General features: G+C 32.2%; 2 protein-coding genes across 2 annotated transcripts in view; both read left to right on the top strand.

Moving 5' to 3' along the window:
- On the top strand, nucleotides 390-9,468 carry LOC105162113 (probable sulfate transporter 3.5). The gene is made up of 13 exons (XM_011080059.2): nucleotides 390-635; nucleotides 1,961-2,312; nucleotides 2,415-2,622; nucleotides 3,420-3,591; nucleotides 4,158-4,223; nucleotides 4,429-4,542; nucleotides 5,477-5,593; nucleotides 6,361-6,487; nucleotides 6,910-7,196; nucleotides 8,155-8,345; nucleotides 8,451-8,533; nucleotides 8,963-9,039; nucleotides 9,173-9,468. Exons 2-13 carry the CDS (start codon nucleotides 2,000-2,002, stop codon nucleotides 9,344-9,346), a joined length of 1,929 nt encoding a protein of 642 aa, XP_011078361.1. The 5' UTR covers nucleotides 390-635; nucleotides 1,961-1,999; the 3' UTR covers nucleotides 9,347-9,468.
- The window catches only part of LOC105162112 (leucine-rich repeat extensin-like protein 4), a 3,185-nt gene continuing 1,486 nt past the window's right edge, over nucleotides 14,763-16,461 (top strand). Inside the window, exon 1 of the mRNA XM_011080058.2 lies at nucleotides 14,763-16,428. Within this exon, the coding sequence (XP_011078360.1) occupies nucleotides 15,154-16,428 (1,275 nt within the window). The 5' untranslated portion in view covers nucleotides 14,763-15,153. The remainder of the gene's footprint in view (nucleotides 16,429-16,461) is intronic.

Below are 16,461 nucleotides of genomic sequence, written 5' to 3'. Positions count from 1 at the left end.
TATAATTACAAACATTTAAGAGTATAACTGATATTTTAAATTTTAGTGCAGAAATTGCGAGTTATGGATGAAAAGTGGCTTTCTTTCAAGATTAGTATAGGTTCAAGGATTGCATTGTCTCACTTTTCGCCTGTTATTATTACACACGTGATTCTATAATATCTAATCCTGTAAATAATTAATATTGAGAAGCATACATTTTTTCTCTTATATATTACAAATGAAAGCCACAGAGGTTCCTCATTTGAAGCTAGTTGCATCCTAAAAACATTCGTAATAGTTGGCTAAATATGGGTTTTAGGTCTCTCATCCACACACCTCTTCTTTCCAAAAACTGCTTCTTCATAAATCCAAAACTCCAACATATAAATTAGGACACATATGTTGAAATGCTTTTCAAGTCATGTTGTACATACCCCTTCCTTAACTCAACTTTGTCTAACATCAATTGGGATTAGCTAAGTAAATCATTGAGATTTACCTGGGTAATCAAACATATCTTCTAACCCCTCTACTTTTCCTGTATATACAAGTTGATCTTTTTTTTTCCGTTTTTAGCTTCGTATTAAACTTCTTCTGTTGGGACCATTGTTTAAAGCTTCATCAATAACTGACCATTTCCAGAGCATATTTCGGTAACATATATATTCTCCACTTTTAAATTTACACTCATCCGACTTTGGGATAATTTTAATTTTTGCATGTGTTCATCTTTGAAATAATTGTTTTATAGTGATAATAATGGAAAAATTTTATTCCAAACCTGATTCGGCCGAATCTGAACTAATCAAATGGCAAGTGCAATATACTTGTCGTGTGATTGGTGTACAATTCAGGAAAAGTAACAAATCACATAGCAAGTGCAATACATTTGCTCTGTGATTAGTTTGACTCGGCCAAACTTGATCCGGATAGGAATTTTTCAATAACAATGAGACATTGATTTTGATTGATCTGTCCACCAAAACATTTTCATTTTGTTTATCACGGAAATTACATTAACACACTTAAATTTGGTATTTTTGATCCTGTAACTTAATTTATTAGGTGTTTTTGTTCTTTAACTTTCCAGAATAGCATTTGAGACTGTATTTTTTCAAATTTTTGCGAGTTTAGTCATTTTCTTTCATCGGAGTTCACCCTTCTTTCGTAGAGAAAAATGACTTAAATTGCAAAAATTAAAAAAAAATATAAGACCAACATACTATGTTAAAAAATTAAAAATGAAAAAAGTCGAATGACCCTAAGTTGTGGGGTTAAAATGCATGCATTTAGTCCTACATCAACATGCATATGTGATTAACAACTAAACAATAAATTACAATAAAATAACATAACATAAAATAAATACCCATATCATGTACATATATTTGGATAGCCTATTTGAATTCTATTTTATGATGCAAAAAAAGTGTTTTTATTCTTATTTATATTTAGATAAGTGTAAAATTATTTGACTTTATCCAAAAAATGTTCATTAGATTTTTTTGTATAAAATTAGTTAGCAATACAATTTAAATTCTATTTTGATGTCAAATAATATTTAATTTTTTTTTATTTTCTATTTGAGTTGAGATAAAATCCCATTGATTATCTTTAATCAAAAGATTAATCACTCATTTTTCTAGGTAAATCTGTAACTTGAATTTATTTATAAGTTCATCATCTTTAGTATTTTTATAGTTATTAATTACTTTAATATTGTTTATCATTTATTTGTATTCTAAAACCTAAATAATTTATAATTACACTTATTTCTTTTTCAAAAAAAAGTATAATTCTCTCATGTATCAACACATATTAATTACTAATTAGTATTTATGATGCTTATTCATAAAACCTCAACTTTTGTTATACGTACCAATAAATTCTTTCCTAGTATAATACTGTGTAGTACTTCGAGTTGATTTGTGATGCGACTTATCCAATGCATATATATGCGTGTGTGTGCATGGTGCAGAATTTTGTCATAATTCCCAAGAGCAATAGGGAGGGAAGTATGACGACAGGGACGGAAGAGAGTCGCAGTGTCAACTTCGGACCCCCGCGCAGCTTCAGAACTGTGCTAAAATCGAAGGTGAAAGAGACGTTATTCCCGGACGACCCATTCCACCTGCTGAAAAATGAGCCTTTGGGACATCGATTTCTCAAAACTCTTCAATATTTCATTCCCATATGCGAATGGCTTCCCAAATATAGTCTCTCATTTTTCAAGTATGATCTACTTGCTGGCATCACCATTGCCAGCCTTGCCATCCCACAAGCCATTAGCTATGCGAACCTTGCTAAGATTCCTCCTGTTATTGGCCTTTGTAACCACTTCCTTCTCTCTCTCATTTTTAGTTTTTTATTTTATTTGTCAGTTTAAACTTTTGGATGAGACATATGTTTGATGAATGGTGCTATGTGGGCAGATTCCAGTTTTGTACCACCTCTGGTGTATGCTATTTTTGGGAGTTCAAAGCATCTGGCAGTGGGAACAGTGGCAGCATGTTCCTTGCTTATAGCAGAAACCATTGGGGAATTGGCATCTCCCACTACAAATCAGGAACTGTACATAAGTCTTGTTTTCACGGCCACCCTTTTCTCTGGCTTGTTTCAAACTGCTTTGGGCATCTTGAGGTCAGCCAAAACTCCCTAATCTAATTGTTTTTTTTATATGATTTTTAGGCTATTATTCCTCTCCGTTTTAATTGATTGTCAAAATTTAATTAAGTGTATAATATAATTAAACTAACTTTTCTAGAGGCCAGTGTAAATTTTATTTGAAGTAATCAACTATTATTAATTGAAATAATTCGATTACCATCACTCATGTCAAATATCAATACTTAACAAAGACAATTATAATAGTTAAAATAATTCGATTACAATTATTCATGTCAAGTATCAGTATCTAACAAAGAGAAAACAACAATCATATTCTTATCAATAATATCAGATAAATGAAATCTAAATAACATCTACTATGAAAGTAGACAACACCTACTATGCACTAGGACAACATCCTATGCATATAGCAATATTCGAACACATGATTCATGGAATCTCAGTTAAGCCTCATGAGCAAGAGATTAGTGTAACTAAACCCTTCAATTGATAAACACCTTAGATATTGGATAGGAGCTTAATTATGAACATTTTCTTTGTCTACTTACACCAACACCTGTAAAATTACAAATACACCCTTTGAGGGGTATTATTGTAATTAACTAAGGGTATAATTGTAAAAGTTTGTTCTTAAATAGGATGTACTTATAATTACAACTACAACTTCAATAAAATGTATTTATAATTTTGCAACAAAGGTAAAGTGTTTGTGTTATTAAAGTAGAATAAAGAAAGTGTCTATATATTATATCATTAATATATATTATGGTGCTAATTTTATTTTATTTTTTTATTTTTGTAATGTGCAGACTTGGTATATTGGTAGACTTTCTAGCACATTCAACAATTACGGGCTTCATGGGGGGAACAGCGGTTCTTATCTGTCTTCAGCAGATGAAAGGACTGCTGGGGTTGAAGCATTTTACAAAGAGCACAGGCGTAGTTGATGTACTAAAAGCAATTCATGAAAATAGGCATGAGGTATGTACGCTTGTAATATTTTTGTTTTATACATAGATTCAACAAATATATTAATAGGATTAAAACTAGTAAATAAGATAAATACTCACATGAAGTGAGACAGATACCCGCACAGGTGAGACTCAAAACAATAACCTCAAACTTTTTCATGGGACCTCAATAACTAGGCTAAGACATTATTGATTATGTGCCTATATTTATAAATCTATGTTTTAGTATGTCTAATTTTGAGAAAACTGGATTTTTTGCGAACTGCATATAAAAATAGGGTGAATAGCAATTTACCCATCTGTGATATTGCAAATGAATAAATTATTTTCCTATGCAGAAAAAGCAATTTGCTTCACTTTAAAAAACATAAAAGAGAAAATTTGTTATATTTTTTAAAACACGAAGAGATAAATTGCCATTTTTTTTATAGAAAAATAATTTGCTCATTTACAATATTATAGGAATTGCTTGCATTTCTCCCAATACAAGTAATGAATCTCTTGTTTCTCTCCTTCCTCCATTCGTATTTAATTTACTTAAAACTTTCCCTTTTCATCATCTTTCTTTCCTCACAGTTCAATTGGAAGAGGGTTGTTATTGGTGTAATGTTTCTTATCTTTCTCCAATTCACCAGATTTGTGGTAAGTTGACACCCAAACATGCTCTTACATTAATTTGGTACATATATTTAGATTAATTAACAAAATTTCATATTCCAGTGACAACATATATTAACAAACATATTTTCACTTTAATTATGTTTCAAAAATCAAAAATGAAAAACATAAATAAATTAACAGCTAGTGTGATGTTTTATGATTATAATAAAAGTTTGTGGACATGCAGAAAAAGAAGAAACCAAAGCTATTTTGGGTGTCAGCCATCGGCCCCATGGCAGTTGTGGTTGCCGGTTGCCTCTTCGCCTACTTCGCTCATGCTGAGAAACATGGCATTGCAATTGTGAGACATAATTATTCAATTTCATATTTTTGCACCCCATGTGTGTATAGTATCTATCCGTTACAGGTATTTCTGTCAAAATACTAATACATAAAAATTCTTCGTGAAAAAAAATAAGAAAAAATAGTACAACCCCTATATTTAAAAAAAAAAAAAGACAATGTTACCCTCTAAAACAAAAGTCAATGAACTTCTTGGTCAAGAATTCGGGAGTCATATTATCATTGATTTTGTATTTTCTTTTTTCTTTTTATAGAAGTGAGATTATATTTTACTAAATTGAGCAATACATCAATATAAGAGAAACTTATGAAAATAAAATACACAATATATAAAATGAGATAAATTAATACCTACATATTTGATGGGGGTTTGTGTTTATAGTGCTTTTACTGAAGGGATAAAATGGAACTAACCCAATAATAAATTTTATTATTTGTATATGTAGCTTTTACATATATATAATACCAATATTTTGTTGTGTCGAAAAATATTTAAAATTTAGTTTTAAATATGTTGCGTTAGTCTATATATTTTATTTTTATTTATAATAATTTTGAAAACATAAAAAAATGATCTATTATATATACAAAAAAATTCCGTGTCATGCACGGCTAGTGTGTTATAATTCATGTGTATATTTCTTGATGCATTTAAGGTGGGCCCTTTTAAGAAAGGGATAAACAAATTTTCAGTTAACCGTTTGATCTTCAACTTGTATATGTACCTTTTACATATATATACCAATAATTTGTTGTGTCAATAAAATACTTAAATTTTATTTTTAAATATGTTGTATTAGTCTATATATTTTATTTTTATTTATAATAATTTTGAAATATAACAAAATTATTTATCATATATACATTAAAATCCCGTGTCATGCAGGAATAGTGTGTTATAATTCATGTGTGTATTTCTTGATGCATTTCAGGTGGGCCCTCTTAAGAAAGGGATAAATGAACCTTCGATTAACCGTTTGATCTTCGACCCAAAATATATATATGGGCCAATAAAAGCAGGAATTATCACTGGCTTGATAGCCCTCGCGGTGAGCCACCTTTATATATTATTATTTACTTTTATTCTATTTTTTGGATGCAAATATAATTAAGTATCGTAATTGTTGACATTTCATTTTATTTTATATGATCTCTGTGAAAATAAAATAATTTAGTTGAAATGAAATTCATTTACGAGTATGTGTTTGTATATAAGATAAAACATAATTTATATGATGTATAAAAGAATAATTATACCTCTGTCCTATGAGGTTTCATATAATTATATGTAAATTCCATATGGTTTAAGAAATTATATTTAATATTCTTGAGATTTATTTCCACATAACAAATGGTTCCTTTGTTAGTCATAATTTAAATTGGTTGTATTAACAAAAACATTGAATGACAATCGATATTCATAGATTAACTTATTATAAATCAAATAAATCTTTTGTGACTAAACTTTTCTTACAATAGTGAAGATATACCTCCTCACATGCATTACAGTGTGAAGATGTATACGAATAATTTGATCATAAAGAATTTTATTTGACTTGCAATAAAGCAGTAATAAATCAATCGAGGGTAAATATGGATTCTTATATGGTATTTTTAATAACATCAAATTCGATGAATTTTGATCAATTGAGAGATTTATTTATTAGATGAAGAAAATTTTAGGGATACTAGATATAATTTTTTAGTTATAAGATGTTTATGTGTAACTATATCAAATCTCAAGAAATGAGAGTGTAATTATCCATAAATAAAATAATAAACTTATTCTAATGTGTTGGTGTAATTTCTTCTGCAGGAAGGAATAGCCATTGGAAGAAGTTTTGCCATATCAACAAATGAGCAGATTGATGGTAATAAGGAGATGGTTGCCTATGGCCTGATGAACATTGTAGGATCCATGACATCCTGCTACTTAACCACTGGTAAACAACTGCATTTATACTATATAATAAATAAAAAAACATACACTTCAAAAACTTATATTACTATTTATGCTTCAAGAACTTCTAAAAAAATCTCAGTTAAAACACTGAGATCTTGTTTGCTTGTGGGGATTGGACGAGTTATTTTGAGATATCTAGTCCAATCCCTTTTTCACTTATATTTAGGCTCGCTCAAGTGATACCACTTGAGCCTGTAATAGATCATAATAAATAAATAATTTAAATTCCATCAAAGTTGACAAGATTGCACGTGAATTTACACATTTGTTCTTAAATTTAAAACTATGGTAATATTGAAATGATGACAAAAGTGTTACGATAATAATATTAAATGACTTGTTTCTAACAACTTTATCTGTCAGATGGAGCAATGATTTAACAATAGAGTATTGATCTTGTAGGCCCGTTCTCGAAAACTGCAGTTAATGTGAATGCGGGATGCAAGACACCTATGTCTAACGTTGTGCAGTCTGTGTGCATGTTGATGGTACTCCTCTTCTTGGCCCCTCTATTTAGCTATACTCCTCAAGTTGCACTCTCCGCCATTATCATCTCAGCAATGCTCGGCCTCATCAAGTATAAAAAGGCGTATTATCTCTTCAAGACCGACAAATTTGATTTCATCATTTGTATGTCCGCATTCTTCGGCGTTTCCTTCATAAGCATGGACATGGGACTCATGATATCGGTAAGATCCACAATACCCTAACTAGATATCATCTTAGAAACTTCAAAGCGGTGCTAATTGGTTTCTAGTGACCCTTAATGGGTTTTTCTATCTCGTCTCATATTAATATTGGGTAATAGCAATTTATCCCATGTGATATTATAAATGAATAAATTATCCTTCTATAAAAAAAGAATAACAATATATCCTCTTTGCTTTTTGAAATGAAGGGAAACCCTAGCCCCTCGGGGAAGCTAGATTTTGTTAGTGATCCGGGAGCTCTTATAAATAGTTTTATTTTAGAAAATACAGAGAAGTAAATTGCTATTTTTTTTAGCATAAAGGAATAATTTGCTCATTTGCAATAACACATAATGGTTGCTTGCATTTTTTCCCTATTAATATTAAACGATTCTTCTCTAATAAGTTAAACTCTTAGATTAGGTGGTCATTTACATAGTATCAAAGCCAAAGCAAACAATAAGTCTTGAGCTCTAATTTTATTGCACACATTTAGAAAGGTTTCACATACTGGGACATTGCACATGAGGGGAGCGTTTAAGATATTAATATTAAATGATTCTCTTCTCTAACAGCTTAAACTCTTAGATGAAGTGGTAAGCAGCCTCCGCCAGTATTGTTAGCCAATGTGTGACAGAGATAGATAGAAAAAATATTACTATTGGCAATCATTTTATGTGTTATGGATTGAAGTCATGGTAAATAATCATTATTAACCACAATTTTAATAAAAAACAATAACAAAACTTAACTTATTCACTATGTAAATTATTTTTGCTATGGCTTTTAGCCATTATAAATGTATTAGCCACACTCGCAAAAACTACAACCAATAACCGTTGTGTGATTGTAGTCAATAATTTTTTTGCTATAACTAATTGGTTCTTAACTAGGATAAAAATAGTCATAATTAAATGATATATTCATGTAGTCATGGAAGTCATGAATTGGTTCACAGGTAGGGTTGGCGTTGGTGCGAGCACTTCTGTACATAGCAAGGCCAGCGACCTGCAAGCTTGGGAACATACCAAACTCAAAGCTATATCGTGATATGGAGCAGTATCCAGGCACAACAACGATTCCAGGGTTTCTTATTCTACAGATTGGTTCACCCATCTATTTTGCAAATGCCAATTACATGAAAGAAAGGTTAATTTTTCACTAAATACGAAATACATTTTCCTTTTTACTTGTTTGTTTACATGTTTTTTTTACTTTTTATTTTAATTCTGATGGATAAATTTTGACGAACAGGATCTTGAGATGGGCTCGAGATGAAAATGAGTTGGCCATGGCTTTAGAGTATAGTGTTGAGTTCGTGTTACTCGATTTTGGAGGTTAGATTTCTTATCCGAGTTTTAATTTACGTTTGGATTTGTGGACTTCAAATCTCTAATAACAATTTTTTTTAATTGTTCGGATAAGTCTAAATTTAAAAGATTCCGAGTCTTTCAACTTTGAATCTGAACTATATCTCCTTAAATATCAATAGATTTCAAATTCTTCTTATTTGAAGACATTTAAAATCCCTTTTTTTCATATGTTTCCCTCAAATTCTAATCCATCAATCGTAACGTTATAATTTGTAATCAGATGAAATGCTTACAAACTTAATAATTATATTTTGACTTTGAGAAGCAAGAGTTTTCCCTTGATTTGGTTAGAATATATGTCCTTAGGGTTCACAAGTACTAAAAATCAATCGTCTAAACCCTAAATGTTTAGTTGAACAATGAAACAACTTAATATCTCATCAATTGCGACAGCTGTGACGGCGATCGACACTACAGGAGTGGAATCTTTACACGAAGTTCAAAGAAACTTGGAATGTAAAGGAATGAAGGTAATCAAAACACACACGTTCGAGGCTATTTTACATAATATACATATGCGTTATTGATCCAATAGTATTGAATGAACTGAACTGAGAATATTACCCCATACCTCGATGAATTTAACTTTGCAAATTATTCCAGATGATCATAATTAACCCCAGAATTGATGTCATGGACAAGTTGATGGTTACAAAATTCATTGACAAGATCGGGAAGGATGCTGTTTTCTTATCAAATGAAGATGCCATTGAGGCACTCAGATTTTCAGTTCAAGGTTCAAAGCAAGTCAATGAAGAAGGTCTGAAAAGGTCTTAGTAAAAATATATTGTCCCCTGGAGCATCAATGTAACTTCTCATAATATATAAAAGTAGCATTGTAACAAATTAAATGAAATTTATTTATCATTATATGATATATATATATATGCAAAGATTAGAAGTGTGTATATATATATTTTTTGTATCCTTTATGTAAAGTTTTATGTTTCCTATTCGTGTCGTGACTCAAATACATGCGTGTAAACATGATTTTTCAAGTAAGTATGATATTAATGTAATTGGTTTCTTGTGTTGATCATGATAAACACATGACTTGTCGCGAGAATTAATAAGGACCATACATATATAAATTCTTAGGTCTCATTTGGTTTCTATGGCAGGATTAAGTGTGATGTGATTTTGAGTAGAATAGAATGATTATTAACCCAATCATACATTACATGTTTGTTCACGTGTTGTATGTATGATATTCCATATGAGAATGTAATATGGTGATTGGTTGAAAAGATTATAAAATATGGTTAAATGTAAAAAGATCACAGTATCATTTTTTAAATTATTTTTATTTTGATATTGTAGCTCGTGAATAATCACAAAATACAAAAGATTCTTATCAATATTTATTGAGATACAACTTTTAAAATAATAATTCTAGTGGAATATTTTTTTCTACATTCTTATGAAAACGAGATAGAAAATGAACATTCAATAAAAGTAAAAGAGAGCGAAGGTTTATTTTTTTTAAAAAAAAAATACTTATAAAAGTATGGAGCGAAAAGGTCTATTTTTTAAAATTTGACAACTAATCAAAATTCAAATGTTTTTTAAATGTCCCCCAAATAATGAAGCAATATTTATTTATTATATTTTATTATAATTTGAAATACATTCATTTAAGTATACATGTTTTTAAAGGGTGGTGAAAAAGTGAGAGGGTATTTAAGAAAGAAGTTCTTTAATCACACCTTTACTAATAGATAGATTTTTTTTAAATTCAAGCCCAAGCCCTTGAGTCACCCATGATGCATGAGATAACAAAAGTGGAAAGTTAATCCCCTAGCATATTACACATGGCCACATCAAGATTTACACAATGTTGTGTATATGATATAGTGTTGTGAGTGTGCAAGTGTAGTGTGTATGGATGTGTGACTATTCTGATTTTTTGTGAAAATAAAAATATATATTTTACATCTCTTGCCGCACCCTCCCTTGTGATAGTCGTCCATCTCTCTCCATAATTCTCTAGTTCTTGTTCTTCTTGTAAGTGGATGTATACATTGGTAACATATTTATATATAAGGGTAAAAAAATAATTTTATATATATAAGCCATACAATAAATACACACACCTTACCACACTACACAATTTCCAACACAATTATAATATCGAAAATATTGTTTTTTTTATAAGAAGACTATTCATTGAGGTAACCACTCAATATACACTTTCTCAAAAATTCTCTCTATACTCAATTTCACTTGGTGAATCGTTGTGCCGAGGGTAATATTCTCGTTCCATCCTTTCATTAAAATTATAACCACATCATTAGCACCTATATGATGTATATTGTTGATAATATACATTTATTTACAAGGGAAAAAAAGTAATTTTATATATACAAGCCAAACCTTACCATACTACATAATTTCCAACACCACTATAAATATCCAAAATATTATTTTTTACAAGGAGACTATACATTGAGGTGACCACTCAATACACTCTCTATACTCAATTTCACTTGGTAAATCGTTGTGCCGAGGATAAAATTCTCGTTCCATCCTTTCATTAGTATCATAATCATATCATTGGAGCCGTCTGTGGGAATACATTACCCCAGTATTGAGAATGCAGACCAGTCCCGAGCTCGCGATGTTCATGGGGTGGACACCACCTAAGAAGCACAAGTGAATGGAACGGCCAAAAGTTTAAAAATTGTGTTATTGAAGCCGTTCCAAAATTTATAATATTTGGCTGATCTATTTTGGAGCGGGCTCAAAATATGGAGAAAAATTGAAAATTTGGAACGGCTATTATATAAAGTCGTTCCAAAAATCGGTCCAATATATTCGTTTGGCAGAAAATTCTAAAATTTTTTGGGAGAAATCCAATTTTCAAATGGTCATTCAAGGGCTAGTACCAAAAGTCGTTCCAATATGTTAATATCTAAAGTCGTGTAAAAAGTCTTTATAATATGTGTTTTAAATTTTGAAATTTATGTTTTCAAGTATGATATCTTAAAATTCATACACTGACTTCATTCGAAACTTAAATACATATAAGATTGTGTCCATTTGATCACATTTGCCGATCTGATTTAAAATTACATGGGCTGAATAATGTACCTGGAATTGAAGACTACTCTTATGTTTTGGATATAATATCTTGAAATCCGTATACCTAATTAGTCCAAAATTTCAACGCATGTATTCTGTTGTCGGTTTAATCATATCTAACTGTTTGATCTAAATTTTAACGGTCCGATTAAGCCATACAGTTCAACAACGTAAGATAATAGTTACATCAGTGTATGAACGGCAAAATAGTTACAAAGGTCATTTTTACACAATTGTATTTGTAAAGCCATTACAAAAACTTCACCGTTACGATTTGAAATGGCTTTTGGAATTGCTATAAAAATTTGAAAGGCTTCTCTATTTTTGAAAGCTCACCGTTCCAAAACCTAGTCCAAAGGCCGGTGTCCGTTACAGATACCAGTATAATTTTTTTAACGCTAAAAATTCACTATGATTTTTGGAATGTTGGCATTGTAACGGTCATTGAAAAAATAGAACTTTCGTTTCAAGAATCGAATATAAAAATCGTTACAAAATGTAATTCACTTGAATGGTTCATAAGCCTTTCCAATTATCTGATATTTTTTGAAATATTTAAGTTTATAATATTTTATAAATAAGTTTTTACTTTTTAAGAAAAAAATAAAAAATTAATATTTGGATCGGCCAAAAATTTAAAAATTGTGTTATTAAAGCCGTTTCAAAATTTATAATATTTGACTGATCTATTTTGGCGCCAACTCAAAATATGGAGGAAAATTGAAAATTTGGAACGGCTATTATACAAAATCGTTCCTAAAATCGGTCCAATATATTCGTTTGGCGGAAAATTCTAAATTTTTTTTAGGGAAAATCCAATTTTCAAATGGTCATTCCAGGGTTAGTACCAAAAGTCGTTTCGATATGTTAATATCTGAAGTTGTCTAAAAAATCATTATAATATGTGTTTAAATTTCAAAACTTATGTTTTCAAGTACGATATCTTAAAATTCATACACCAGATCATGCCAAACTTAAATACATATAAGATTGTGTCCATTTGGGCCGAATCATATTGTAGGGTGGCCCCTTTGGGTTAAGTCTGGCAACCTGGGCGGGCTGGCGGGCTTGTATTTGAGCTTAGCATTTCTTTAAGGGCCCATCCTTTTTGGCATCAGTAATGGTAAAATTAGTCGGTACAAAGGCTGTTACAATTTATAACGGCCACAAGATAAGCCGTTACAAATATTTTGTAATGCTCAAATTTGCCGTTACAAATATTTTTTTGTAGTGATATATATATATATATATTACATATATACTAAGTAATCTAATATATTCACATATACTAAAGCGTAATAATATGTATAAAAAATATGAGTATATATATACCTTGTATAAAAATATCAAATCTGGGCCATCCATTTAAATATATTATATTTAGACAGCTGATTTTATGGGCAAAAAAAAAAAAAAATCATGAACAACGTGTGTAACACGCTCTGAACTTTAAAAATTTTTCGCTTCATTTTAAAAAGTAAAAAACAAAATATTTTTACATCATTTATTTTTACGAAAAAGTTTTCTACTCATTTCCCACATCGCGATCGTATTTTTCCCAAAACCAAAGTAGGTATCATAACTATATATTTTAATACCATGAAACCTTTCACAATCTTGACATATAAATAGGAAAATTATGTGTAATCCCCATCACACTGCTAAATTATTCTTTTCTTGCAATAAAGAGAAAAAACACTAGCAAAAGTATAACAATCCGACTGTCGTAAAATTTTTCCCTTTTCTGGCCAAAGAAAAGTTCAGCCAACAGTAAACGAGGCGTCGGCGACGGTACTTAAAGGGGCAGGCGAAGGTTAGGCATAACCTGCAATTTCATGGGCAAGTCCGTAATTTAGAGCGGATTTGTATCAATTCCAGTAGATGTGAATTAAAATTTGAAGGCCGACGATAAGACATTTGACCCCAAATGCTATTTAACACACAAACAAACAAATCAGCGCGCGGCCCACGCTGCTTAAAACCTGCATATGCCATCCAAGCAAAGACGCCAAACCCAACAGACAGAGCGACGCGCTTCTAACATTTCCAGTTGGCCGGCAATTGGCAATGCATCCGCCCTTCCCAATATATATTACACTTAAACTAATCCCAACCCTCCCTCTATTATTAGGAGTAGTTAAAGTTAGTTAATTGCCACGTAGACTTCATCATTTCAAATTATAGCAACTCATCATAATATTCATGTTCTTTACGTCTCAAATTAGTCACTAATCTTTTTTTTTTTTTTAAGTAAGTTATAATTGACGTTGATGTTCTTTGTAAAATTATAAGTGCATCTTTTGAAATTGTATATATTATGTTCAGTAATGGAGGTGTTTATATAAATACTCCCGCTAGGTACATTATAGTAATATCTCCTTAGGAGTACTTGTAGCTTTACGAATAACAGATGGTGTTTGTGTTATTAGATAATTTGAGGGAAAAAATGCGAACAATTTCCATGTGATATTGTAAATGAGCAAATTACTGTCTTATAAAAAAATAATTTAGCTCAGTATTTTTTTTAAAAAAAATACAGTAATGTACGTTTTTTGAAATATAGTAATGTACCTTCATATGATTTTTAAAATGAAATAATTTATATTCATAAACAGGGAGGTAAGTTGCTTCATTTTAAAAAGAAAAGTGGATAAATTGCTATTTTTATAAGGGAGTAAATTGCAAATGAATATTTGTGTCATAAGATCTAACCTGGAGAGCGTCGATGTAATTTATAATATTTTTAATGATTCGATAACCAGTTTAATTTTTTATTTTTTTGAGTTGAATGTTTCTTTTTGTGTGAAAATAGACTACTACGTTAAAAAAATAAATGTATAAAACATCATATATTAGGAACCTTCTTCCTTGAAAGCTCCTCTCAAGAATCAAATTGGAGTTAAAAAAGTGGAAAGAAACAAAAAATATGTGTTGGCATAGAATAGTATTGATCTCTTTTTTAATATTTTGTGTATGTAATATTATACGCGTTTGTTTGTTGAGTCTCTTTTCTTGAAAATAAATTAAAAAAAAAAAAAAAAGGGAAATCATTACTCCAAAGGGGCGCGTTGAACATTGATGTGTTAGTTCAAAAGAGAATAAAGTCGCCTCTTGTTAGTGAGAGTGTGAAGAGAGAGAGAGAGAGAGAGAGAGAGAGAGAGAGAATCTGGTGGGCTTTGAGCTGTGATTTAGCTGTAAGTCTTTTTGGTATTCATTTCTCTCTCATCAATACCCATTTCCCTCTCACATTCACACAATCCCTAACGATAAACAATAGAAAAACCCATTTCTCCTTTCTCTCTCTTGCTTGCCTCCCAGACCACCACCACAGCCACCCAAATCCCTAAAGCCCACATCTCAATTACCCTTCCTTCTCTGCTCATTTTCCTTCCCAGATCTCCGCTTTGTATCTTGTTCATCTCACATTTTTGTTGGGTGAAAGGAAAGAGGGAAGAAAGGCCGAAACAAAAGGATTTGAGCTTCAGATAGATGTCTGGTGTGAGATGAAGCAAAGTAATTGCTGTTGCTGCATTTGGTGCTGTCATCTCAGTCTCTTGCTGCTGCTTCTGCTTTCTTTGTGCTTGTCTTTTTCTTCTTCAGCTGATGCATTCCATGTTGAAATCAGCGGCAATGGTGGTCCGCTTACTGAAGCTGAAGTGTTCTACATCAAGAAGCGGCAGCTGTTGTACTACTTGGATGAGTTTGGGGACAGAGGAGAGAATGTGACGGTTGATCCTTCTCTTGTCTTCGAGAACCCCAGACTCCGCTCTGCTTACGTTGCTCTCCAGGCTTGGAAGAAGGCCATTCTCTCAGATCCCCACAATCTCACCGTCGATTGGGTTGGATCTGATGTTTGTAACTACACTGGGGTGTTTTGTGCGCCGGCACTTGACAATCCTTCGATCCGAACTGTCGCTGGAATTGATCTGAACCATGGCGACATTGCTGGGTACCTCCCGGAGGAGCTCGGCCTTCTCACGGATCTTGGCCTTTTCCACATCAATTCCAACCGTTTCTGCGGCACTGTCCCCAAGAAGTTCAAGAACTTGAAGATACTCTTCGAGCTCGACTTGAGCAACAACAGGTTCGCAGGCAAGTTCCCTTATGTTGTTCTAAGATTGCCTAAGCTGAAATATTTGGATCTTCGATTCAATGAGTTTGAAGGACCCGTTCCGTCCGAGCTATTCGACAAGCCTTTGGATGCTATATTCATCAACCACAACAGATTTGCCTTTGAATTGCCCGATAATTTCGGCAACTCGCCAGTGTCTGTCATTGTGCTGGCAAACAACAAGTTCCACGGCTGCGTGCCGGCGAGTCTTGGAAACATGAGCAATCTTAACGAGATTATACTAATGAACAATGGGCTGAGGTCGTGCTTGCCGCCTGAGATTGGGCTGTTGAGGAACTTGACAGTCTTTGATGTGAGCCATAATGGGTTGATGGGGCCGCTGCCTGATAGCGTTGGAGGAATGGTGAGTTTGGAGCAGCTGAATGTTGCGTATAATATGCTTTCCGGGGCTATTCCACAGAGCATATGTACGCTGCCGAGGCTTGAAAATTTCACCTTCTCCTATAACTTCTTCACTGGCGAGCCTCCGGTGTGCTTGGCCCTTCCGGACTTTGATGATAGACGGAATTGCTTGCCCAATAGGCCAGCCCAAAGATCAGCCGCTCAGTGCAAGGCTGTCTTGTCCAAGAAAATTCATTGTGGTGCTTTCAGGTGTCATCGCTTCATTCCCACTCTTCCAGCGCCGCCGCCCCCTTCTCCGCCGGTAGTCATGCCAACCTCTCCCCCACCACCTCCAGCT

The sequence above is a fragment of the Sesamum indicum genome, linkage group LG5 (assembly GCF_000512975.1).
Source record: "Sesamum indicum cultivar Zhongzhi No. 13 linkage group LG5, S_indicum_v1.0, whole genome shotgun sequence".
In the NCBI taxonomy this organism is placed as follows: Eukaryota; Viridiplantae; Streptophyta; class Magnoliopsida; order Lamiales; family Pedaliaceae; genus Sesamum; species Sesamum indicum.
Note: the sequence above shows the minus strand (reverse complement) of the source record. Positions and strands in the feature narration are given on the sequence as shown.

Bases quoted from the DNA above. Each gene is read 5' to 3' on its own strand.
- LOC105162113 (XM_011080059.2), top strand. From the start codon at position 2,000: ATGACGACAGGGACGGAAGAGAGTCGCAGTGTCAACTTCGGACCCCCG. The intron at 4,224-4,428 runs GTAAGTTGACAC...GTGGACATGCAG, and splicing joins TCCAATTCACCAGATTTGTG to AAAAAGAAGAAACCAAAGCT. The intron at 9,040-9,172 runs GTAATCAAAACA...AAATTATTCCAG, and splicing joins TGGAATGTAAAGGAATGAAG to ATGATCATAATTAACCCCAG.